Source organism: Pseudonaja textilis, chromosome 4 (assembly GCF_049901715.1).
Source record: "Pseudonaja textilis isolate UNSWEBS1 chromosome 4, rPseTex1.2, whole genome shotgun sequence".
Lineage (NCBI taxonomy): Eukaryota > Metazoa > Chordata > Lepidosauria > Squamata > Elapidae > Pseudonaja > Pseudonaja textilis.
In genome coordinates this window covers 52,792,527-52,819,091 of record NC_141993.1, presented here as the reverse complement: position 1 = coordinate 52,819,091, position 26,565 = coordinate 52,792,527, and the positions used below count along the sequence as shown (strand labels likewise).

At 35.8% G+C, this 26,565-nt stretch overlaps 2 protein-coding genes across 6 annotated transcripts in view; one reads left to right on the top strand and one right to left on the bottom strand.

Annotated features, from left to right (window-relative positions):
• Positions 1 to 26,565, top strand: part of GIGYF2 (GRB10 interacting GYF protein 2) — a 91,701-nt gene that overhangs the window by 30,767 nt on the left and 34,369 nt on the right. For all 4 annotated transcript variants that reach the window (XM_026701322.2, XM_026701323.2, XM_026701321.2 and 1 more), the window contains 3 exons: positions 8,448 to 8,559; positions 10,894 to 11,005; positions 12,044 to 12,084. In XM_026701322.2, coding sequence (XP_026557107.1) covers positions 8,448 to 8,559; positions 10,894 to 11,005; positions 12,044 to 12,084 — 265 coding nt within the window. The remainder of the gene's footprint in view (positions 1 to 8,447; positions 8,560 to 10,893; positions 11,006 to 12,043; positions 12,085 to 26,565) is intronic.
• On the bottom strand, positions 15,453 to 26,084 carry KCNJ13 (potassium inwardly rectifying channel subfamily J member 13). 2 transcript variants are annotated; one of them, XM_087933027.1, is made up of 4 exons: positions 25,960 to 26,049; positions 19,130 to 19,181; positions 18,140 to 18,620; positions 15,453 to 17,316 (listed from the first exon to the last, which is right to left on the bottom strand). In XM_087933027.1, exons 3-4 carry the CDS (start codon positions 18,615 to 18,617, stop codon positions 16,697 to 16,699), a joined length of 1,098 nt encoding a protein of 365 aa, XP_087789153.1. In that variant the 5' UTR covers positions 18,618 to 18,620; positions 19,130 to 19,181; positions 25,960 to 26,049; the 3' UTR covers positions 15,453 to 16,696. The 2 variants fall into 2 exon arrangements, with proteins under 2 accessions (XP_087789153.1, XP_026557109.1); XM_026701324.2 differs by lacking the exon at positions 19,130 to 19,181 and having other exon boundaries at positions 25,960 to 26,084.

The following is a 26,565-nucleotide window of genomic DNA, read 5'->3' as shown; positions in this document are numbered from 1 at the left end:
TTTATTAATTTACCACAGAGTAAAAAAAATATAAGGTAATTCTGATTTTACAGTCTCATTCTACTTAATAAGACTCATTATGATAAAGTACAAGATAAGAATATTATACACACATACATACAAATACATACACCATGTTTCTCCGAAAATAACACCCAAGTGGAAAATAAGCCCTAGCATGATTTTTAAGGACGCTGGTAATATAAGCCCTACCTCAAAATAGGCTCCATTTAAGATCATCAGATAGATGGATGCATTTAGAACCGTATTTCCCCCAAAATTAAGACCTAACTAGAAAATAAGCCATTTCGGAGCAAAAAATAATATAAGATCACAGTCACATGATCATGGCATGTGGCAACAGGTCATAAAACTGACCTGCCCAATATGCAAACACATGACTATAAGGCATAGCACAATCATTTGTGATGGATGGGGTGTTTTGCTGGTCAAAAGCACTTGTTTCGTGGCTATTGCCATTTTGAATGGTCCTAAAGTGAGCAGTTGTAAATCAAGGAGTACCTATATGAATATCTCACTGAAAAGGTCAACTCACTGCAGGAAGAAGACTCCTATATATTCTAGAATATTGTTTTCTAGCTTCTTACAGATAGGCCAGTGGGAACCAGCCTGTAAAAAATGTAAGGACTGGTACCATCCGGGAGTCATTGGAGTTGTATTGTCCTAATTTGGTAGCCTAATTGAAAGTCAAAATCAATAAAAGCTGATCTCAAAAATATACTTAAAACCTAGATTTTATTTCAATGCCAGTATTAAAGTATTGCTGGTTTAAATATGTTTTAACTATTCCGTCACAGAATTTTGCATCAGCTAAAGTTTATAGAATGTTTTTAAAGAAAGGTTTAGATACAGTGTATTAAAATAATTTAATTGGAGATATCAAAAGTATTGATTAACTTAGCAATGCTATACCTTCCCAAGGAAAGGGCATCAGTTCTTCCCAGTGTTGCTCAAATGTGTTATTTTCAGATACTGTATAAAAACATTCAGTCATCTCTTGATTAAAAAGCACTATTATAGCCCTATGAAGCAAAGTCAGCATTTCTATAATTGATTAACTCTTATAGGATATGTTTCTCTGACCCAATAAATCTTCCCTAACACTACTATACTTTACTCGTTAGAGATTCTAAGATGAAGTTTAGTATACTTGCTGATCTGATTAAAATATATCAGACTGTTGAGCCAGTGTTACAGTTGCCAGCATCATAGTTCAGACATTTATTTGAAACCATGTTCCTGAACTCTGGAAACAAATGCCTTGATTTCTTGTTGAAGAACTTCCAGAGAAGAACTACAAAATGAATATAAGGAAGGGTTGTATTAAATACACACTAGATACACACTAAATACACAAAAAAAGTTGAGTGTTGTCACATGACAATTAGAAGTGCAACAGCTGCCACGAGTTGCAAATGTAATACTGGACTCAATTACAGTCATAAGTTGAGGGCTACCTGTAATAGATTTGATACCTGAATCATATATACCAAAGTGATGTTAGTTTAAATTGCAATTAAATTATAAAACACATTTCCAATCTCTTCTTTTCATGCATATTAGAGAGAGAAAAATTGGGATGATTGAGTTCAAAATTTACTAACATAACACTAATTTAATTGTTAGTTTCAAAGCATGCTAAAATATTGGTTATTTGAACTTCAGCACTGTTCAACATAACATTGCGTTGTTATGTTGCTGGAACATATGTTACTGTTACCTTCTAAGAGCTCAAAGAGACCAATATGGGGGCCGTCCTATTTATCCCCAAACTGAACAAAGCTCAAGCATATGTTGGCTCGGAATTACTTAATAAGCTCCATGGTTGAGTAGGGATTTGAACCTAAATTTCTCTAATTCCAATCCAGTATTTTGAGTACCACACTAGACAATCAAAGGAACCACATTTTATATGATATATGCATTCATATCACCATTCTGGTGCCAAACAACTCTATGGCCTTTTTCCAAGCCAGCTCTTTAATCCTTCTATTACATTGGCTATTACATTAGCACTGTAGCTGATTTCCTTTATGTCCATGATGGCGAACCTATGGCACACGTGCCACAGGTGGCAGGCAAAGCCATTTGTGCAGGCACGCAAGCCCCAGGCAAACTTACCTGCACTGCGCATGCACACGCCCCCCAGTTGATTTTCGGGCCTTTTTCGGCTTCCCAAAGGCTTGAGGGAAGCCTCTGCAGCCTTTGGAGACCGAAAAATAGGCCCATTTTGTCACTTCCTGTATTTCCAGAAATACCAGAAGTGATGAAAAAGGCCTATTTTTTGGCCTGCAAAGGCTGCAGAGGCTTCCCTCAAGCCTCTGGGAGACCGAAAAAGGACTCAAACGTGCTGAAAATCAGCTGGGAGGCACAGTGCAGGTAAGGGGTCAGCGGGGGGACCGCCTGTGCATGCGCAGGGGGTATGGGGGGCATGCACATTGCCTTCTGGGTGCTGGCACGTAAGTGTGCGAGTGTAAGCACGCACACAATTTTTGGCACAGGAGCCCAAAATGGTTACCCACCACTGTTCTATGACATTCTTTAATAAAAAGATCATAATCATATAGTCACCCAAATGATGTATATCAGCGGTCTCCAACTTTTCTAGTTTGTGGAACAGTGGGGGGAGAAGAAATGGAGTGGGTGTAGTTCCATTTGTGCAGGCAATGGGCATGTGCACCTACTGTTCACACAAATGGAGCTGCATGCATGTACATGCTTGCCCACCACTACGTGCACAAGTGGAGCTGTGCACACACACTTTCCTACCGCTTCTGTGGCCTGGGGGTTGGGGACCCCTGATGTATATGTAATTGTTTCTAAATAACTTTTCTTTTTAATAGGGTGGTGGTAATTGAATTTTAAATTCTTTTGTGTATACTCTATCACTGAATCAAAGACTCTATTTTAGAAGCTTTTATAGCTTTAGAAGTTGTATTTTGTGTGTGTGCGTGTGTGTGTGTGTTAATAACCATGGCTATTAAGCAAATCATGCAGCTTCCCCCCATGACTTTACTTATTAGTCACCCCTTGGGAAGATTACAAATGATGATCATGTGACACACACACCCATGCTGCAACCATTGTGAATACATGCCTAAGTTGATCACATGACCAAGGGGATGTTGCGAAGGTCGGAAGTGCAAAGACTAGTCATATTCTCCTCCATGCTGCATCTAGAGCCCAGGATAGGTTGACTCCTTCCTATGACATCATAGCTGAGTCTGTACTAAGATATAAAAGCTAGCCCCCGGGAGAGACCCCAGCTTTTGACTCAGCTCCTTTCAGTCAGTAGCTGTGTCTCTGAAAGCGTTCTGTTAGATAGCAATCACCAGCGATCTTCAGTACTTTTTTCTTCTCTTCAAGCAGCTCCCAGGGATCTGGGCAGCTGCTCTTCCAGGAGAGCAGAACTCTCTCTCTCTCTCTCTCTCTCTCTCCTGCAACGTTGGAAGCAGCTTTACAGAGCTCTGTGCAGGCAAGCTGGGCAATGTCTGCAGACCTCCCCGCCTGCAGTTTGGAGGGATCATAAACACAACCGGCAAACTGATAAAGAGCTCAAGCCAGCTGATCGTGTAGCTGGTTGCTGTGTTTTTCCCTTGCTGACTTCGCTCGTGGCTCTGTATAGCCTAAGGAGCGATTCTTCAATCTTGGAGCCTGTTTTCCTGTAGTCAGTGGCCATCTTGGATTCAAGCCTTCCACCACAAGGTGGGCGGCCATTTTGTAAGCCCGGGGGCCATTTATACCCTAAGGGGCTTAATAGAAAAATTTCTAAACAACTTCTTTCCAACGCAAGAGCCTTTATTTTACAAATGGAGCAAGATAAGGCTCTGGCAGAGCTCCCCCCCCTCCAGTGGAACAGTCTCTTAAGCCCAATAGGAGAAAAAGACGTAGGCAACGCACCCAATCAGTCCAGAGGTACGTGGCTGCAAAAATCAAAGCTAAGGCTCTAGCTCCTAAGAATTCAGGCTGAATTGAGGGCAGAGAAGCGCAGACATGCCGCTCTAGAGAGGCAGTTCAACAGAACTATTCAACAGAAGGGAGTGCAACTTCACCATGTTTCAGGTGATACTCGTGGGCCCCAACCAAGCCCTCCTAGTGGAGGAGAAGTTATCTATGAGCCTTTCCATCCTCCATCCTGGTCTCTTGAGGCTCTTGCTGTTCAGTCAGATCCTCAGGATTTAAGCAGATCTAAGCCTTATTTCCAACAGGCATCTGTGCCCTATGCTCCTCCCCCTCCCTCCAGGCCTCGAACTTCTCCTCAATCTAGGCCTGAAGCCACCTTCACTCCCACAGCAGCGGGCCTTCTGCCTTCTGCCTCTAGCTTTGAGCATAGACCAAGGGATATCCAAGATGTAGTCTCATCAGCCATTACGCAGGGATTGGCTGAAAGCTTCAAGCAAATTCTTCAACCTCTGGAAAGGGTTCAGGCCCTTCTCAATCTATAAGTTCCTTGCCTCATCATCCTGATTTACACAGGCCTCAGGACCTCAGGATCCATTCTTCTCTACCAGAATGGGAGGAGGTTGATGAGGAAGGAAGGCCTTCACCATCTGAACACAGTTACTCTTCTCATTCAGAGTGTGAAGAGGGTGAGATTTTTGACCAAAATCTTTCAGAGGAAGAGGATTCTCGCCCAGAGCAGACATCCTCTGCATTGGTCTTCAAACCTACTCTCTTCAGACCATTACTCAGCAAGGTCTTGGTCACTGCCAAGCTGTTGCCAGAGGAAGTGGCTCCTGAGCCACAAGGAAATCCCTCTAGCCAAAGGGATTCGCTCTTCTCCAAGCCTGTAGTGCATGCAGAGGTTTTGCCTTCTCCCATTTTGTTCCTCGACATGGTCAAGGAACAGTGCGCTTCTCCTTCGGCAGGTCCTCGCCCATCTTCTCTAAAGCATTTCTACAATGTCAGCGCAGCTCTGGACAATGCCCTGGCCTTCTGTTGACATTCCGGTTCTGGCCTTGTCTCGTCTTCTGGCACTCCCACAGAGCCAGAAGATATCCTGAAACCGGATGATAAATGTTCTGAACAGACCCTCAAGCGCAATCACCAGGCTGCTGCTTGGGCTGTTCGGGCTTCAACAGCAGCATCCTTCTTCACCAGGACATCCATACGGTGGCTGCAGAATACTCCAGAATAGATTGCCTGCTTCTGACCTTCGGTCTCACCAAGACCTTAATAAGATTATTGCAGCGGCGGAATTCACTGCGGATGCCACTCTCAATTCTGCCAAATTTGCATCCAAGGCCATGGGATCTTCTGTAGCAGCAAGAAGACTTTTATGGCTCCAAAATTGGCAAAATTTCCGAAAATGGAAGCTGGCTTCAGTTCCTTTCTCAGGTGATAAGCTTTTTGGCGATGCTCTGGAACCTTATCTCATCAAAACCAGAGATAAATGTAAATTTCTCTCTTCCTCTGGGAAGAAAGCCAACTATCGCCCTGCTCCTTATCGCCCTCCTGCCTTCCGAGTGGAGACCTCATCTCGTTTCCCCCGCTCTCACAGGCTGTACTCCCAATGCCAAGACCAACGGGCGGAAACATGTGGCAGGCAACAACTTTCTGCTGGTAAATGGCCCTTTCGGGAGGGAGGGGGTCGTTCCTTCCTTCACTCTTAAGTAATCCGTTGTTCTCCCCACCCATCGGAGGTCGCCTAGCCTTCTTTGCCTCCAAATAGGAGAAGTCAACGACAGACGCCTGGGTGCTCAGCACTATTAGGTCAGGGTTACAATTGGACTTCCTAACCCCAACCCCCCCAAATTTTTTGATCCGTCCTGTGTCTCGGGACATTTCCAGGCAAGCCCTCATGAATCAGGCCATTCAGCACTTTCTTGAAATCAGGGCTATTCAACCTGTTTCCCCGTCTCAACAGGGACATGGGCTTTACTCTCGCCTTTTCATCGTTCCCAAAGCCTCAGGGGGGTGGCGAGCCATCCTTAATCTAAAATTTCTCAACCAATTTATAAAATACAGGTGATTTAAAATGCAGACTGTGCATTCTATTTTAGAGAGTGCTCGGGAGGATGACCTCCTCTCTTCCATTGATCTCACTGAGGCTTACCTCTACATCCCAATTTGGCCCCATCATCGCCAGTTTCTCCATTTCTGTTATCAGAATACCCATTACCAGTATGGAGCGCTTCCCTTCGGCCTCTCATCGTCTCCAAGGGTCTTCACAAAGGTTCTGGCAGCATTGGTGGCATCTCTGCATTCTATTCCAGTGAGGATCCAATGCTACTTGGACGACATTTTGATTCTTTCCTCTTCCATCATTGCGGCCCATCGGGATCTGCAAATCACCCTGTCATGTCTCCAGAGCCACGGATTTTCCATCAACACCAAAAAGAGCCAGCTCTCTCCTACAACCAAATTGCAACACTTGGGAGCAGTCATTGATACCATGTCGTGCCAGGTTTTCCTGTCCCCAGCTTGTGAAAAGAGCCTTGCAGAGGTCATCAGCCAGATCCAGCAACATCAAATTGTCCCTGTCGCTGCTGTCCAAACTTCTGGGGAAGATGGTTTCCTGTATTGGCATCGTCCCGTGGGCTCAGCTCCACTCCTGATCCCTCCAATGGTTCCTGCTTCCGTACCAATGAGCAGGAACCAGCCACTCATTCATCAAGGTCCCACTCCCACCACACATCCGGAGATCTCTCAATTGGTGGCATTCCCCATCTATCTGGAGGGGACTCCTGTTCAGGAACCCAGACAGGCTAGTGATAACCACCAATGCCAGCCTCCTGGGTTGGGGTTCCCATATGCGGGGCCAGATAGCTCAGGGCATTTGGTCCAGATCGGAACAGACCCTTCCGATAAATTGGCTAGACCTCAGAGCTATTTTTCTGGCTCTCAAGCATTTCAGGCAATCAGTGACTGGCTCTCATGTTCTAGTCCTTACGAACAACATGGCCGCAAAAGCTCATGTCAACTGGCAAGGGGGGACGAGGTCCAAAGCCCTCATGAGAGAGGCTCTACGGCTGGGGTTATGGGCAGAGAAACACCTGTTATCGATCTTGGCGGACCACATCTCTGGGGTTGACAACTCCCAGGCTGACTGGCTCAGCAGGAGCCTAGTCGACCAGACAGAATGGTCCATTCCTCCGTCTCTATTCCAGGATCTTTCCCTCAGATTCGGAACACCGGAGGTGGATCTTTTCTCCACTCCTCAAAACGCCCAAGTCACCAGATTCTTCCCCAGGTTTCCTTGCCAGGGAGCTCTTCAGTGCAGATGGCCCAAGGGTCTCCTCTACGCCTTTCCCCCGCTGCCCATCATTCCGGCAGTAATTCGGAAGATGTTGGAGGAACGTGCGGAGCTCCTCCTCCTGGCACCCTATTGGCCAGGGAGGCCCTGGTTTGCAAACCTGGTCAACCTATCGGTGGCTTCTCCTTGGAGGATCCCTGCCCATCTAATCTCCCTTCACCAGGGGGCCCTGCTCCACCCAGAGCCCCAGTGGTTCAAGCTGACCTTGTGGCACTTGAGTGGCAGCGGCTAGAGGAAGCTGATCTTCCAGAAGGGGTCATCCTCACTATCCTGGCTTCTCGCAAACCTTCTACAAGGTGCATCTATGATGCCACCTGGAAGGCTTTTTCCCGATGGTGCCTCAGGGAGGGTCTTTCTCCTGCTTCAGCCCAGTTGGAAGAAGTTCTTAGCTTCCTTCAGCATGGGCTGGAGAAAGATTTGGCCCCCAACACCTTACGCAGGCAAGTTGCGGCTGTTAAATGAAAGGTTGTAAGTCCAAGACCATCTGTGACCACCTTTTGGGTACAAATAATCTAGCACTCAATATTGTTTTTACTTATTATTTTAGTCTGTGGATTCTCCATCATCCAGATTATGGTTGACCCAAACGTGCTTTTTCAAAAGGCAGCTGAAGTTTATTTGGTCTTATTTTTTCCTTGAAGACGTTTCACTTATCATCCAAGTAGCTTCTTCAGTTCATAGTTATTGTTTTAGTATTTTTTCTTTCATTTTTTTAAACTAAAACCATTTGCATTTATTTCAGATAATGATAAATAATGGTGATATTAATAAAATTAGCTATATTTTAAGTTTTGCAGGGATTTGCAGATTTCTAATATGAATTTGTTTTATATGATCAATTATTTAATTATTCAAATAATGAAACAATGAATTTTAAATATAATTATAAATTTTGTTTGTTCACCGGTATTTTAACCTCTATACACTGCCTTTTCTAATTTACTTTTTTGTGTGCATTTATTTCAGTCTTAAATGCTTTAAAATATTTTTAATAAAAACATTTTAATAGTTTATCGGTCAATCATCTGCCTTGTCATTACTTCTCTAATATTGATTTGGTGCTACATTGTGTTTTCAGTTGCAGAATAATATTGGAGTTGAGTATGAAATATGTTTTCATTTGATGATATCTTCAGAAATGTTTTTGTTACTTATTTCTTATTTTTGGCAGAGAAATTTTTCAGTATCTGTAAATAGTGCTGCTGTCCTACGATTGATGGGACGAGGAGGAGGAGGAACAGTGGTAGGGGCTCCCCGAGGTCGAAGTTCCTCTAGAGGTCGAGGTGAGATTTTTTAAATAAACAAAATGTTATGGCTTTTTTAAAGAATTAAACAAGATATTTTTGCTATAAATATACCATAATTTTTTTTCTATTTTGAATGAAAGAAAAATGAAAACAAAAAAAAAATTTGCCAATACAGAGAATGTATCCCTAACATTTGTAATGGAAAGTTAAAAATATATAATATGAGAAAAAAATGAGTACTATAATGCTGAAGGGTAATTCATGTTTCTAGCCAATGCTCAATTGTTCTAATGTACTAATATTAAACGTATAATCTATCTAGAAATGAAGATAAAATGAAATGGCTTTATTTCTGGAATGTTTTAAACATATTCTTGAATGTTTCAGTTGGAATGTGGAAATAAACTATTTCTGCTCTCACTGGATAGCGTAGTCATCTAAAACCTGCCAAATGAGGATCTGGTATTCCTGTCAGAGCAGTGGTTATAAGATCTGAAATTGAGGGAACTTTTGGTCTCCCCCTTGTCATGGTCAGATCTCACCCTGATTACCATGGGATTCTCTGACACCACCATCCACTACAGAGACGCCAGACCATGAGATCAGTTAGCCCCGAGTAACTGATAGGCCCTGATGGGCTTCAGAAGAAGATGTTATTCTCACTGGTCTGTTGCATGGTTAATCTGAAGTGTTGGTCATCACTTCAGAATAAGATGATGGCTGAGGCCTAAGATCAGATTGTACCTATGTGACCTATCCCCTCTTTTGGATCACTCTGTGGTTTATGGAAGAGTTAAGACAGATGAAATGAGAGAAGAGAAATGTGAAATGTTACTGGCATTCTGCAGGGGATGAACCTGACCAGATAAGGGTTAAAGCCACTATAAGGCATAACTTTTGGTGGTAAGCATCAATATTTCTCCACATTTATTTTGTTTGTGGATAGCCATTTTGCAGCCCTGTTTCATGTAACCGTACCCTCAGAGAACCATTTTCAGGAGTGTGCAGAAGAATTTATTTAGCATCTGCCAAAGTCATTAACTCTCACTGTTGCCGGTCTAGGGGAGATGACTGGTCTGTCTTGCCTGGTTATCTGGAATCAGTTTGAATATATTGGGCCTGTCAAAGTGTACAGGTTCCTTAAGATTGTGAGTTCAGCCACCTGCTATTTTAACTCTTAATATTTTAATTTTTATATACTGTTTTTATAAGTTGATATTTTGTTGTACATTGCCCAAAGTCCTTCTTTGAGAGAGATCGGCAGTTCAGAAATGTGAAAACCTGTGAATGCTATGCTGTATGAAGCCCCACTCCTTTTTTGTAGCTTTTAGTGTCCACCCTAAGTATTTAATTGCTGAAATTTGGAGCAGATTGCCTAATAATAGGTCAGCTTCTCTCTAATTTCCAGCAGAAAATAAAATATTTGCTAAACCATCTTAACAAGTCGTAACATATTTGTAAAATGGAAAAGAAATGTAGCTTAAAATCCAAGTCCCAATTCCTGTGAAGTTGCAGCATCACCACCTTGCTCACTTCAGTTCATAATTGTATCTGCCTATTTCTACGTTAAGGAGTGTTTCTATGATTGATCAGCAACCATCCTCACCCATGCTTATTTACTTGCCTCTTTCTTTAAATCTGTTCATATTGTGCTCAGTAGCACAAATATAACCAAGATGCTTTATCATTCTTTAAAGATAAATAATAAACGTTTCAAGTCAGGCAGAAGAAAGTTGATTTCAAACTTTTCTTTATATGCTGGCATGTTGATGTTGCAGGACTTGGCTTTACTTGCTTGTTTCGTCAGAGATAGAAGAATGAGATGTTTGGTTTGAGAAATGGAAGAGTAATATATTGAAAATGTTTATAAAAATAAAATGGATAGTCATGGTGAGAGAAGTGCTGAGATCTCAGCACTGTCACACTGCCAACAAATACTTTTCTTTGATAAATTGTCAGTCAAGGCCCAGTGGTTGACTGTCTCTCATGTAGGTTTGCTGGGTAATATTCAATTCAGCAAATGACTAGATTGATAGAAAAGAAGTTGAGAGTTCTGTCTCTATATGAAGAATATTTAAAAGAAATCACATAAGCTGGGTGTAGGTTAGATAGGGAATCTATGTCACGCTTTCCCAATTTGAGTGCCTTTTCAATAAATGGACATTACTAAGAGCTAAGCCCCTGTATGCAGAGAGCACCAAATTAAGGAAGAGTTGTGTAGAAAAATGAAATGGATGATAGAGATGAACTATATTTTCATACCCTTTCTCCGCTAAATTTGTTAGGGAGATATAACATTTGTACCTTTCAATATGTCTCATCAATATGTGAAAGGTACAGTAATGAGGAAATAGCTGTTTTATCTTTCAGGCAGAGGTCGAGGAGAAAGTACTTTCTACCAAAGAAGTTTTGACGATGTGGAAGGTGGATTTGGAAGAGGAGGGGGCAGAGAAATGCATAGGTCACAGAGCTGGGAGGAAAGGTAATTCTAAAATCATATACTATAATGAAATGTTTTCTTTTTAAATGGAGCAGTCCTGGCTGTGCTTTGATGTTCATGCCTTGATGGAATTTATTTCTAAGAATATATTTCTTAAAATATTAAATCAGAATGTGTCTCTATTTGTGTTTTTGAAAATATGCTTTATTTTATTACAACTTTTGTACTTTTAATGTATATTATACTGAGTAATTTTACTACAGATCAAATTATAAGTGAAGAAGTGAATAAATTTTAGATTTAACACTGGTAGCAGATCCTATCCCAGAGAATATTCATAATAAAATAATTTTAGAAATAGTCCTAAGATTCTTATTATTCTTAAGAAGTATGGAATCACGAGATCCAGATTATTTTGTAAAATATTTCACTTTAACAAGATATAAAATATTATTTACTTAAATAAGTATATTAAAATAGGTATTATCTAATATTGGTGATTTAGAGAATTATGTAAAAATTTTATTCCTTAGAAATTATATTATTGATGGTTTTCTGAGAAACATAGAGAGCATGAACAAGAATTGAACTAGCTAATAGTTCCTGTGTATCCTGGAAATCTGTGTTGATATTCAACAAACAACAGTATGTGGACTCAAAAGGTTTTTAGATTTGTTTCAATACCTGTGGCATTGGAAAAATGTCATGTGAATCTGTAGTGCAAAGGAACAAACAATTATATTATGGGAGAACAACATTATGGGAGAAAATAATTGAATCATATATAATTTAAATATAAGGAGAAACAAGCATGTTATGCATGTTATGTATTAATGTGCAGTAAAGTAGGATAAATGTATTGATAATATGAATTAATTCTAAGAACATGTTTAATATAATTAAATATTGAAAAAATTTATATAATGCAAAGTGTTTTAATGTTCATCTCCAGAACAGTTTTCATTGTTCTGTCTCCATACATTTTTGAATTTCTAGCTTGAATTTTCTTTTTAAGTTTTGAAAATGAAGTATTTCTCCTTAAAAAAGCATTATTGTATATTTGTTTTTCTATTTTTTTAGGGGAGACAGAAGGTTTGAAAAAACAGGCAGAAAAGAACCAGGTATGTAGGGTCTTTTCTCTGAAAACTTTAGAGGTATAACAGTTGATATTCTCTGTAGTCAGGAGTTGTTATTTGAATTCATATATTTGAATATTAAATTATCCAACCCAAGAATATCGTTTCCTTATGCAAATAACTTTCCCATCTGGGCACTTCATGTATTTGGAGCCTTCCCAGATTAGGGAATGTTAAGTTTTGGAGCCTTTAAATAAATTGTATATTGTCATTTGAAAAAAAACTGAGAAGGGTCTGTTTGGGGGACACAGTTGCACTGATTCTTATTACTGGGGTGCCTTACATCTCTATCTAAGTCGTGAAAGTCACTGGATGACTTTGAGCAAGTCATTCTCTCTCAGCTGGATCTATCTCACAGAAGTAATAGCTATACTAAAAAAAAGAGAGAAAAGGCAGAGGGAATAGAGTATGACCTTGAAGGACAACAGGAAGAACCCATTACTAAGCTAATGCTCAGACAAACACAGATTGGCCCCATTCCAAGAAACAAACATAAGAAAATATCTCAAACAGCCCTTCACTAATTTACATGAGAATAAAACAAGGGAGGAGAAAAGCACATTCATACTTTTTAAGATTGTTACTATAGTTGTTCTAATAAAAGGAGTTTTCAACCCATATGGCATTTTTGTTAATCAAATATAGAACTGAGAAATATTATATATGATAATTTGAGAAACTGAACAAAGGAAATATTCACTGCTAAAGTTTCTAAAATAAATACTAGACCAAGAAACAGACCACCTAAAAGATACATGAGGATTTTTCCATTAATAATTATACATGTGTGAAAGTCAGTACTGGGAGATCCAAGAATACTTTAAAATATAATGAATTTTATAAGAAGAAACCAATGAAAACAAGGGGCTGAAATGAAGACAGGATTGAGGGAGAAATTACTGATTTCCTGTTAGGGGGAATTATATTAGTCCCCTCAATTTTATTTTGAAATATGGGGTAAGCGGAGATTCTCTTGGCGAGTAAAGATTGTCAAATCAGGGACATTACAATAGTCAGAAGAAAATTTTGATGACAAGGTAGAATGTTGATTATAGGCACATGGAGGTGATAAATGAAGAGAAACAAACTAGCATGCTAAGTCTTACACATTCTTATCAGAGAATAAAAGTTACTGAGCTCAGTGGGACTTATAAATAAGTATGCATGTTTCCTTGTGCTTGCATCCACACATAGAGACCAATTATTAATCTGTTTCTTTTTTGTGAGGGGGAAAAAGATATCTTCCCCATTGTCAATAGAATAAAATGAATTAAATAGGTTTATCCCCATTATAGCAATGTTCTCTGTATACTTATCTGGGAATGAAAACCATTAATTTTAGTGGAGTTTACTATAGAGTAGGTATACATATTTTTCTGTTTGCTGAGCCAGATTTCCAGAAACAGTTCCTTTTTTCTGTTTAAGTATATATATTTAACTTAATTTTAAGATTAAAATGAATCTTAAATAATTACTGATTAAAATTATTTGGCTATAAAATAAGATATTCAATTTGTAAAATTAATTGATTTTCTTTTTGCCTACATGTACTGTATGCGTGGTGTGTGTGTGTGTGTGTGTGTATACATATATGTATATGTGTATGTATGTTTTCTTAAGTTTTTGCGGGTACTTACATGTATGGTATTAAGCTTTGTTCGGGTATGACATGGGAAAATACCTGAACAAAGCTGAATGCCATACATGTAAGTACCCGCGAAAACTTAAGAAAACAAATATATATATATTACAAAATAAATATTTTACAGCCAAATAATTTTAATCAGTGATTATTTAAGATTTTTTTTATCCTGGCATTGCCCTTTATTAGATATGGTTTCTATCATGTACATATAAACACACATAAGAATTATTGCATATGTAAATTTTTAGAGAAAGGAATCTCTTGTTGGCTTCAGTAGCAATTGGCAATCCTATTTGACAAAATGAGAAAGTTGGGCAATGTGAAGTATTTTTGTGTGCAATATTTCTTTTGTGGATTGTCTTAAATCCAAGATCATCTTAATTTCAAATAAATGTAATCATTTAAAATGTAATCCTGAATTCTTTTGTGGCTTAAAAATACCTCTTTTAATTATTTAGTAGGCTGTTTTATTTAGAATTCACATTCCTGTTTTTTCCCATATTAGTCCTATACAGTAGGCTAATTTGGAAAGTTATAATGTCAAAACTTCAAGCTTTAGTGAGGATTTTAACTAGTTTCAGTAAGAGAGTTAAGTTATATAAATACCTGTGGCTATTTGCACTAATCTCCAAATAATGCATTCAAGGTAGTAGTATAACTGGGATTAGCAAAACTAATGTTAGAATTAGAATTATCACTTTATGTTTGAAGTCTGAGTGCCATTTGTACTTGTTCATGCTGAAATTGTCCAACCAAATAATTTTTTTTTCAGCATAAGCACTTTTCTACAAAACCCTTTTAACAGTATCTAAAATTGCTAAGGTTGCATTACAAGAACAAGTTGCTTTTGTTAACTAATATTTAAATTGTGAAAGATTTGAGGCAAATAAAATTAATGCTTCTACTTGAATTTGGAAGCATGTGACATTTTATCAGGACTGTTTACTTGTAGTTTGAAAGTTTGCATTTGTTTTATTGTACATATCTATATATTAGAACTTCTGTAAAATTTAAATATTATAAAATTAGTATAGTTAAACTGGAATTTGATAAAAATTGGGCATATAGATCAAAAGCTTTTATAATCACTATGTTGTAGAAGGGAGACAGTTGTTTAAAGTGATGGATAAAAAGATAAAGTACAAATGCAATTTAATGAATTTTCAAAGTGATAATTACTACTGCTGTTTGGTTTCTGCATTGAGCTAAGCCATAATCACAGTACTCAGTAAAAGAAAAGATTAAAATCTCAGCACAGACAAGGGCAAAATTACTTCCAAAACATTGTAAGAGAACATGAGTTTAGTGGTATATTGTGATGATATTCCAGATTATTTTTTCTAAAGCATGGTTTGTCATGACTCTCACATCTATTTTCTTCAGTTGTAAAACACAATTTATCCATCCTGAGAATATGGTATGATTACGCTTAAGATTACATACATGAATATCATTAATAACCTTTGTAAAATATTGGATCTCATATGCTTTAAAAACTTAGCAGCTTTGAATTGGCAGCTAATATCATTGTGAAATTAATTAATTGTCTAGAGCCCTATCATGTTCCCAATTGACCATAGCTTCCATAATTGTCAGGTATAACCCATTCCTTAGTTTTGGGGGAATAAGAATAAGCTTCATAAAAAGGACTTTATAATTGGTAACAAATCTCAACAGTAAAACAAATCTCAACAGCAACACCAGTATATACATATAAATACATTTATCCAAGTTCAAGAGCAAAAAACTAAATTCTTCATAACTGTAAGTTAGAAATGAAGCCATTTGAAAGTAAAACTATTAAAACCTATACCATGTTCTTCTGAGAAGAATCTTTGTAATCAGCCTTTACATAAAAGCACTTGGAAGTTCTGATGATGCGTTGTAGTCTTTCTTATGCGTGTATACATAGGAGTTACTGATTTTTCCAGCTGAAAAAAGGTTGAAAATTCACAAAATGTTTTTTTTAAACTTAGAAACAGCAACAGTATTAGTTCTGATAAACTGTTCTGGTAATAATCATGAATCAGTTGGCATAAGGTCTATTGCTCAAAGTCTGATAATTAGATTTCATGTTTGCACAATTATTTTGTCAAGTCTAATGTTTATCTGCACTTAATGAACATAGTATGAAAAGATAAATAATTGTGGGAAATAGCGGGCTTTTCTGATAGAATTACCTTGCAAGACAGAAAAAGAAGAATTATTCATGACAGAAGAATTATGAACACAGATCGATGTTTCCTGATGTCTGATAATGTCCCAATGCAGAGTATTAGAGTCCAATATATCTTAAAATTCTTATCGTTCATTTTCATCACAAAACTGCCTAGGGATGTTGAACTTGTTCTTAGCTGCTGGAACAAAGAGATTTGGCAAATGCTTGCGATTTTCCTTAATAAACAAGCACAGCAGGATTGCAATTTCAGTGCCACAGAAAATACTAGCAACATTCTTCATAGCATGTTTAGGCATCAGCATATTCTGTTGTAACTGTATAGCAAGGAAAGGTTAATTTGAGGTCCTATGGGACCTTGAGAATTTCAGGTGACCATTCTTTTTAGAGGAGATGTTTTTAATAAAGTTGCCTTCATTTTTCCATAGTATTAATCCTCATGTCATTTAATTAGATTCCTTGAACAGCTCTCTGAATTTAACAGTCTTCTCTTTTAGGTCAGTGCAGTTTAATCATAGTCCACTGAATTTGGCAGGAAGTTTTTTTGTTGTTGTTGTTTTCTAAGGATTTGTGCAATGGTTTTTGTCCCTGACTTTTTTTGCAATTCTAGTGGCTCATCCAGTATAATGGATACTATGCTCTTTGTTCTGCACATTGTTCTAAAGTAAAAGGTACTCATAGAACAAAACAAATATGAGAAAATAAGAGAGGATAAAGACAGCATTGATGTGATAGTGGCATTTTGTTGTGTTTAAAAAGTGGCACACAGTCACAGTTTAGTCTGTCATCTGTGTCTCACAGATTTGGAAGCTGTCAATGTGCTGTCCATTGATGCGAATCTCCATTTCAGTCCTTTTTGACCTTTTAGTGTCTGTTGCTGGAAGTTCTGGGATGGTTTTATCAAAATTTTCCATTTTGATTTGATATTCCCCTTTGGCGCCACGAGCTAGCATAGAGGCAAAATGGTGATGTAATACAATCTCTGACGGGAGATAGGATGTCCTCCTTTGACATATCTCCCCTGTGCCCTCTTGGGTGGCTGAAAGAAAGACTACTAGCTCAAAGTGATGATGAGCCTCCGTTTGTAGAAGAATGGCTAGAGGACTTGATGGTGTAATAGAATGGTAATATGTCAAGGGAAAAATAAAAAATGGGCACTCTTCAGAAGTTATGCTATCCAGATGAAAATCCACAGTAGTTTGATGCAGTTGACCAGTTTCACGTTCTTCATAAAGAACTGAAGCGATCCGAACACTGGTGAGTGGACTTGGGCGAGTATTAGCCACTTGGAACATTAAGTATGGCTTTCCTTCTTTGTGTGTCACCACTGCAAGATAAGTGAACCGGATGGATAGAGCTCGATTCTTTGGTCGGGCAATTTTTGCTACAAATGCACCTAAATAAAAAGAGAATTTAAATATAGATCATGCAAGTAGATGTAATTTTTTTGGTGCCAGTTGATGGAAACGAAGCACAAATAAGTCTACCACATTATTTGAAGCAGGAAAATATAAATGAACATCAATTTTAAACAATTAAAATATGTTAATATTTATTTTTAGGACAAGAGCTATAATTTCCTATGATGTATTATTTCAGCCTAATGTTTTACATAATCTCTCAACAGATTTGTTTTGCAATAAATTTTATTATGATAAACCATTTTTTTAGTTATTGGTAATACGAAAATGTTATTTTTCTATTTGTTTCATTTTACATTATTATAAATATATTTGTGTATTTACAATGATTATATGTATAATAGAAAAGTACAGATACCAAAAATATATAGCTGTGCAATAGAATTTATAGAAGGCTTAACTGTATTGTAATACATAACTCATTCAAAACCCCTCAAATAATCATCCTTTTAGATTTTTTTTAAAAAGATGTACTAAGTATATTTACAGAGAAATGTCTTATTGAACTAAGTAGGATTTACTTTGTTTGTACAGCTGCTTTGCATCTTGTTAGTTTAAAACCATTTAATTCTGTGGGGGCGGACCCCATCTGTACAATAGATAACACTGCTAATTTAAAATCCTTTGTACTATTATTTTACTAACATAAAATGGAAGTATAGCTTGTCAAGCTGTTCTGAAAATAATGTTTTAATAGTCAGCAGCATAGCCTTTTCCTTCTTTCTCTTTTCTAACTTCACAACATAATTTCCATATGAACCATAACATTGAAACAGTTATGAGGTAGCATTTATTTACCTGTGATAAAGGCCTCCAGCATTAAACCCAGTACCATTTGTATAGCAAGTAGAGCAATTGCACTTGGACAGTCTCCACTTGGGAACATTGTGCCATACCCGATTGTGAGCTGTGTCTCCAGTGAAAAGGAAAAAGCAGCTGTAAAGCTAGTGATGTACTTTACACAGATAGTATGGTTTTCAGGTGGGGCATCATGATCAATCTCCAGATCCCCATTCATTTCAGCTAAGAAGTACCAGAGAATTGCAAAAACAAGCCAATGGAGGACAAAAGAAGCTGAAAATACCAACATCATCCATCTCCAGCGCATATCCATTAGTATCCCCCAAGCGTCTTTTAAGTATGCAATTCCTTTTCCTTTGGCACCATCCATCTGGAGTGTACTATGCCCATCTTTAGTGACCATCCTTGGGTACCGTTGAGTCAGCAGAGGAGCACTAGGTTTGGTGTTGTTGCTTTCTATCGCTTCTGTCCTCATCTTCTGAAAATGAAAAGTAAAAAACTGTGGGTCACTTGTTTATCTATTCTCATGACGATCAGAGATTCTGACATATTGGCAGTGGACTAGATGCCACATGCAGCTAGCCAAGGAAATTTTTAAAACATGCACTTCTGAGAAAATTAATTTTGGAGAGTTAGTCACGATGGAATAATTGTTACCTTAAAAAACAAAATAAAACCCTAAATGTCAGATGACTTTTTCAGACTTCAATTTAAAAAAGTTAGCCAATTTAGATTTACTTGTGTATTTAAAAGTTTAGTTCTAAAGTAGAAAAGGAGTGTTGCAAGTGTGCATCATCTGAATAAAGTAATGTGTTTACGAAACAAAGCACTATTTGTAATATTATAAATTCTGTTCTTTTGGTGGCAATCTTAAGGCTATCATATCACACTTGTTGCATGAAATTTCCCTCACAAACTTCTGTGAGTTTCTGTCTACAATTTCACTGCTTCCAACCATGGTATTCTTATTGTCTAGAATTGTGGTACCTGGGATGTAGCCTCTTCTGCTGAACATACTCAGGCCACTGCTGATGTAAAGCTGTATTAAAAAGGGGACAGAGAATAATACGGAAAATATTATGCAATTATATAAACTATTAAGAAGTCCTGAGGAAAAAAATGCCAATGCTAAATTCCAAATTTGTCAAAGAGAAACAGAAATGAGGCTTCTCTTATAATTTATTTATATATATGTATTTAGTTTAGTTTATTTATATATATGTATTTGGTTTTTAAAGCAAATTCATTCCTATGGGACCTATAGGTATTAAACATAATTTTCTAAGGCATAAGCTCATTCATATTTTTTAAAAGAAGCTCATATAATTTCAGAAATGTAAAAAATATCCAGTCACGGTTTCTTGTTGCTAGAGACTTTGGAATAAACATTGTTTCCATGTTGTCATCAGTTGTTCTTTATATGAATGACACATATGCATGAGAAGGCCATGTAAATAAATAGATAACAGTGTGTGATAGTTAGATAGTGTATTGTATAGATTTTGCTTGTGCTCCAGGTGTCTTAACTCAAAATTAGAGGAGGTGGTGAGGCTGAACTAAATATTTTTTGAAATACTTAGTACCTTGTAAATCACATTGTTTTGCTTCCTCGTGGTTATTTCTTTTGAAATATAATTATGCTTAATATTTTCCTCTATTTCCCTCTGCAATGCTAGACTAATGTAGGAACACCTATCAATTGTCCTTTCCTTTTATTATTTTATTTAAAGAACAGAATAGTTTGTTATGAACATAAGCTGAACATAGTACATCTAACATGTTTATATTTTAAAACTTTTAAACATGAAAGATTTGATGTTCAATAGATCTAAATTATATTTTAATCTTATATAGAGGCATAGTATGATCACTGATAGATTTAAACATATTTTTATCAATTTTAAGAGGAAATCTATGAAAACTAATTCCACTATATACAAATATATTCTTAAAGATAGGGAATAAAGTCCAGTAACTATGCAAAATATATGCAATTGCTTAGATGCCATTAATGCCTCATATTGTCATATAGTACTTTTGAAGTCTGATCTGCTAGAATCACAAAAAAGATTCAGTGTTACATGAGTGGCAAAAAAGATTAAAAATTCTGAAATATGTATTTAAAAAACTGGAATATGTATCCATAAAAGTCAGTGGTCTGTAGCTGGGAATATTGAAGGCAAAACCATGGCCTACTGATAATCTGATGGGACAATGAAAATAATAGCAGCAATATTTATTTGCTTGTGTATTAATACAGTACCTCAGAGACTGTTGTCTTTGCAACAATTATATAAAATAAGTCAATATTACTGCTATATTACAGGTAAGGGCTCTGCATTTGTAGCAAAAACAAGATTAACACATTATACAATTCACAGCACAGAACCTTTATATATTATGCAGCGCAGAAAAACTGACTTGGAATTGTGCCTCAATTTCATCCAAAGATAAGTTATGTCCCTTTATTTAAAAAGTCTTTTTGAATTCAGAAATGGAATGAATTTAAAAGTGTTTTAAAATTTTAATCCTAATTTAAGTTTTTATACATTTGATACGTTGTTTATCAGTTATATCGTACACTGTGCAGAGCCTTTTCTGTAAGGGAGATGGTGGTTTACAAATATGAAATATAAACAAACAAATAGCTTAATTATGAACTATGAGTTTATGTAGTTTTAAAATTTATATGTAATATAGAAATCTTCACTGAAGCCATCTCGATTAAATTCTTATTAGAAATAAAGAATAATCTCTACAGAGTGTGTTTGTATTATCATAGATCTAGCTAAGGGCACAAGGCCTTTTGTGCTTTTTGTTATATTTCATGCGTTATAGCTAGCTAGGACACTTCATAAAAGAATTTTTGGGAATTGCTACTTTGTGACAAGCTTTTGCAGTTTTACATCTGAAATTCATCAATTATATTTTAAATTACACCTCTGAATATCACTTAATCTATAAAAATTGGGATCTTATTTATGTAGCAAATATATGTTCTGCTTTTTTTAGTAGGTAAATATGGAGACAAAAATGAAACTAGTAAAAACTCATTTTGAAACTAAGACAAGTCATTAAATCTAAAATGTGCAGTTTTGTTACTAAATTTACATTGAGTTCAGTCTAGCCATCATAAATGTAGAGAAATTAATATATGACAATGAAATTTTCAAGATTTTGGTTTCTTTATCTAGCAAACATGGCAGACCAAGCATAGATAAGGCAGAGTCACACACGCACACACTGCATTTCCAGCAGACCAGTAAGCTGCTTCTATATAAATCATTTTGTAGGATCTGGAGGTACACAACAAAGTCCCTAGTATATTAACATTTTTTTCATTAATTCCTATGAACAGTTAAGTGAATTGTGATATTTTAGTGGTCCCGTGCTTAGAAATGAACAAGGAACATTCACTTGTGTCCCTCTGTTTTTTATATGTTTGTTCTATCCATCTATCTATCTATCTACCTATCTACCTACCTACCTACCTACCTACCTATCGGTTTATATTGATATGAACTGGGTAAAGGAGGGAGACTGGACAGAGATAAGCATTAGGAATTTTCTTTAGGAGGTAAGTGTATATACAGTATATAAACATACTGTTGGTACAACTTTGACAGCATTAAGGCAAGATAAATGAATAATACCTTCTACAAAATGTCCCCCCTTTTAAGCAACTTCAGACATGCAAAATTCTAGAAGAATTTTGACATGTACCAATACTAGTCAGAAACAAATTAATAGCAGATTACTTTAAATAGTACAAGAGAAACAAGAGCGTCTGAATAATCCAGCATTTTCTCTTCCACTACTGGATTTCACTCAAAACTTTCAGTCATTTCAGTAGTTTAATTTAAAAGGATAAGTAATTTTAGCTGCACTTTTACACTTGTGATTTGAGAAGTAGTTCTCAAAATTCTATATACTTTTTCACTTTGGTCTGTTATACAAATTTACAGATACAAATTTGCTATTTTTATCCAACATAAAAATCCTTAACAATTTTTTTTTTCATAATTTTCACTTGCCAGACAGTTGATACTTTCTTTCAAACATCCTATCATAATCTTACATTTTTGGTTGTGGAGTAGATGTATAACTGGATTTTTGTCTTTGTTATATACATATTGACTTTAAGTTTTTAAATCATGCATTCATTTTAGACATTTCTCACAATATTCTTCACAGTTTTATATCATTGTATATCGTTGAGTAGTGTCCACAAACACTATCTTTTTGACACATTTGGAATTTTGAGATTGGCCATAAGGGCTTGTATAAATGGATAAATTTCTTTTTACAAAATGGCTGGCAAGGTAGCCATTCATCTCATGTATTGTAATAGTGGAGGTTGTTTTTGCTTTGCAGTATACCAGTTTTGAATTTAATGTATTCAAGGAAAAAACAAACTAGGACATCAATCCTGACATTAAAGGAGCATTCATTGTGTACTGGTTTCAAACTGCCTCATTGAATTCCCAATACAGATTCTTAGAAACCACCCGAGTAATTCCTTCACTGTTTAAACTACATATTCCTCTTCTATTTTTCAATATTGAGTAATTTTCTCCCAACTCCCATTGTTTCCTGTACAATAAGTGCCATTCAGCAGGATCATTCAAAACTAGAGGAGCTTTTTCATAGGCAAGGAGGCTGTAGATAAAGTTCTAAGCAAGGAAGGCAGTTTCCAGTAGTCCCATTATGCATATCTGAATTCAAGCTATGATCTGCCGGAAGCAGATGTTTCATTTCTGTCTTTTTTTTTAATTAAAAGCTCAACATTCAGAACATTTTCATATATAACCAAATGCTAAACATTTATGGTTCTATAAATAGAACAAAAATGAATTTCAACAAAGAATAATTGAATGCCATCTCTTGTCATTAACTCTGTTTTCTATTCTGTCTTTTACTTAAATTGGGAGAAAGTAATTTTGAATTTTGCATAAATACACAAAAACTGGTTAAAGTGGAGTCCAGAAAACTGAAGCAAAAATAATGGCTTCACTGATGCAGTTAAATAAGCCTAGATAATTCAGAATCAGCACAATATTTGAATAATACAGCTGTTTACCTGTAATAGTTTGAAGCATTTTGTATTTAAAGTGCATCATTTAATTATTAACAAAATGTGATTTTAAAAATATCTTATAAACTATTACATTGAAAAGAAAATTATAATGATATTTTCAGTATTTATAATTGTTCCAGCTTAACTGTCATATTCAGGTGCTTGCCAGAATATTACATTGTACCTTAAGTAATGAATTTATTATTTATCAAAAATATTGTTGGCTGATCTGAAGAAAGTGACATTTTGATCTGTTACTGGAAGAATTTTACACTGTATTCTTAATTCATTATTCTTAACAAAGAATAAAGAGAAATCCTTAGTGCAAACTTTGAATATCTTTCAGCCAAATTTTTGGACAGCCTGGATCAGATACTTGATGAAATTGACAGAACGTGTCCTTATGAAGTTATAAAACAAGAACAAGCTGCAATGAATGCTTATGAAACTAATTTAAAGAGAGATTTAAATGTAGTTCAACTAGTTCTGATGGATGACTTATTCCCTACAAGAGATGAAAATATATTACATCAGAAAATTGATTTGGACATTTTTTTCCCCTCTGGCTAAGATTCTGCTAAGACTGGGAAGGACTTTTTTTAGAAGTGACAAAAGGATAAATTTTCCTTACAGATCAAGAAAAATATGTTAAAAGTTCTAAAGACTTGAAATATAAATAAGCAGCAAACTATTTTAAAAAATGCCCATTATTTGAAGAGGTCAAAGAAAAATCTAGGAAGATTTATAAGATGGTCTTTGGTTTGTTTGACCAGGGTTAAAAGAAGAAAAAAGTTATATCTGGTTGCCCTTATTTGACTTTTGCTGCTAAAAAATGATTTATGTAGCATTTTGATTTTGTTTTCCTTACTTAAGGTATGAGCCACAGGCAAAAAGAAATCATGTTTTATTTAGACTGATTTTTTTTCCCTTATTCTTCCTTTTTAAATCCCCGCTTCCATTTTTTTATTTTTGGTTTGTAATTTTTGTACTTTGTATTGACTTTTATTTGTTACATGTATAATTCTTAATAAAATTGGTTGGAAAAAACATTTACAGTTAAAATTATAGCTTTGGACTGCAGTTTTACTACAAAGTTCTAAGGATATAGTGTTATAGCAAATACTATTTATTTACTGTCATGTTATTCTGAATATAAGTTGCATTACTATTATGTAAATTGTATATAATACATAATACTGTACATTTTCACTTAAAATCAAATTTGCTCAGTGTTATATTACACTGTCATTTCACCCACCCTCCATTACCCACTCCATAATAAAACTTATTTATATTACACATGGCTTACAGGGAATAAGCAAGGGGTTCTCTCCCCTCCCATTATCACCCTCTTTCCTAATGTTGCTCAGCTGTAATTAAATATTGCATGCATTAAATAATCTTGCTCAATAAAACCAGAAATTAGCATGTATGCACAAATTATAGAATTATACATCACATTTTGAATTATTTTCTCTTCTCATATATATGTGAGGTGGTAATTTATAAAGTACATGAGCCATTGCAGATAATGTAGATGTAGGTATAAGTTTGTCTCGAAGCTGAATTGTTATAACTAAATCAAAACTTTTTTTTTTAACGAATGATTTTGGCCTGTGCTTTATTCCCCAAAGGTTTTTCAATATTTCAGTTCATTGTGGTCCCCTATCCAAATAATAATTAGGACCAATATCACTAAGCTTCATAGTACAGACAAGTTCCGCTAGATGCTTCTGCTGCTGAAATGAAATTAATCTAACTTGGTGCAAATCGACACCAAGCAAATCTATTTGTATATAGATTTAAAAGGTAAATAAGACACATTCAGATGTCATTAGTCTTACATGGTATATTTCTCATTGACTTTTTAATGATTTCTTGTGTTAAATAAACTTGAAAATAGTAAAGCAGAAAATAAAACCTTTGCATATATTTAGAAAATAAATCTCTTCTAAATAGCCTAGAAAATGTAGTCTGCACAGTCTAATATTCTAGATTAAATAAAAATATAAGATACACTTTTTATATAAAAAGGCAAACAAATTTACAAATTCAATAGTATAACCAGTATTGTACCAAACTTTTACCATCATATTTAAAACAACTGTACATACAACTTCACCCAGCTTTAAAACTTTTTTACTCCAGGCTGTAATTTTGTTGCTGTTGCTGTGCAGAATTAAAATATGTGCAATGTTAATTTGTCTTGTTCTGACTATGTATCTTCTAAGTTAATTTCTTCAAGACATATTGAAATTCAAATAAAAATGTAAAGATTCCCAATACTTTAGATATAAACTTCACTGGGTAGAACTTGAAATTTAACTATTAGGTACTATTATACTATATAAAATTCTAGCTTTTCTGAAAATAATCACATTTTCAATATTCAGTCACATAATTGATAAATAATTGTATATGTTTCTATTTCTTATTTAAGAACTATATACTTTGCATCTTACCATAAAACAGTGCTCACCTGGCTATAGAGTTCACTGGCAGTTTTATCATATAATGTCAATTTAATTTAGGCAATCAATTTTGATAACTGCCCAGCTAAAATCTGCTTTATTACTTTGCTAGACCTAGAAAGGTATGTTTTATCCTAATGTTTCTATCAATAGTCATGACTTCTTTATAGGTTTTCAGGAAATTATTAAATAACATAAGTTTTGCTTTGTGAAAATTTAAAATACAGAATTGGAAAATTTAATATGCTTTGTTAGCATTCTGTACTTACCCGTGTCTTTGTAGCTTTTATCTGTGTGGCAGGGAAAGGGAGAAAGGTGGATATCTTGAATATGGAATATGTACCAAGATCTTGTATCTGTCTGTATACAGTGGTCCAAAAGGAAGGAAGAAAAAAAAAACCCGTTTTTCTAGTTTGGAAGGATATTTGTTCAGAATGGGCTTACAGATCTCATTCCACAGTATATAATGTGGGGGGTTGGTTTTCATATGAAGCTGATTTGATTGGTCATTTCATCTGCAGGGGGGCCAATTAGCTGTGGTCATGTGGAAAAGAATGCTGATTTGTTAGAACTTCTTTACCCAACAATAGCCTAGCTGCTATGGAGAAATGCACAAGACCTTACTTGGAGAAAAGGGTGCATTTTTTTCTCTTAATCAGGATGGGGCTTTTAGGTTTGCATAATCTTACTTAAAGCTTTACTTACTGGTTCAAAGGAATGACATTCCTCAGAATTGTTTTCCATTCATTTTCTTGAGAATTTTCTTTCTGTTCATAAAGTTACATTACTAAAAATATTTTCTTCCAAACAAAGGCAAGCAGGTGGTGATGTACTTTCCGTTTCACTTTCTTCCTTTTAGTTTTTTTATCTTAGAG

Bases quoted from the DNA above. Each gene is read 5' to 3' on its own strand.
- KCNJ13 (XM_026701324.2), bottom strand. From the start codon at position 18,617: ATGAGGACAGAAGCGATAGAAAGCAACAACACCAAACCTAGTGCTCCT. The intron at 17,317-18,139 runs GTAAATAAATGC...CTTTTTATTTAG, and splicing joins GCTGGAGGCCTTTATCACAG to GTGCATTTGTAGCAAAAATT.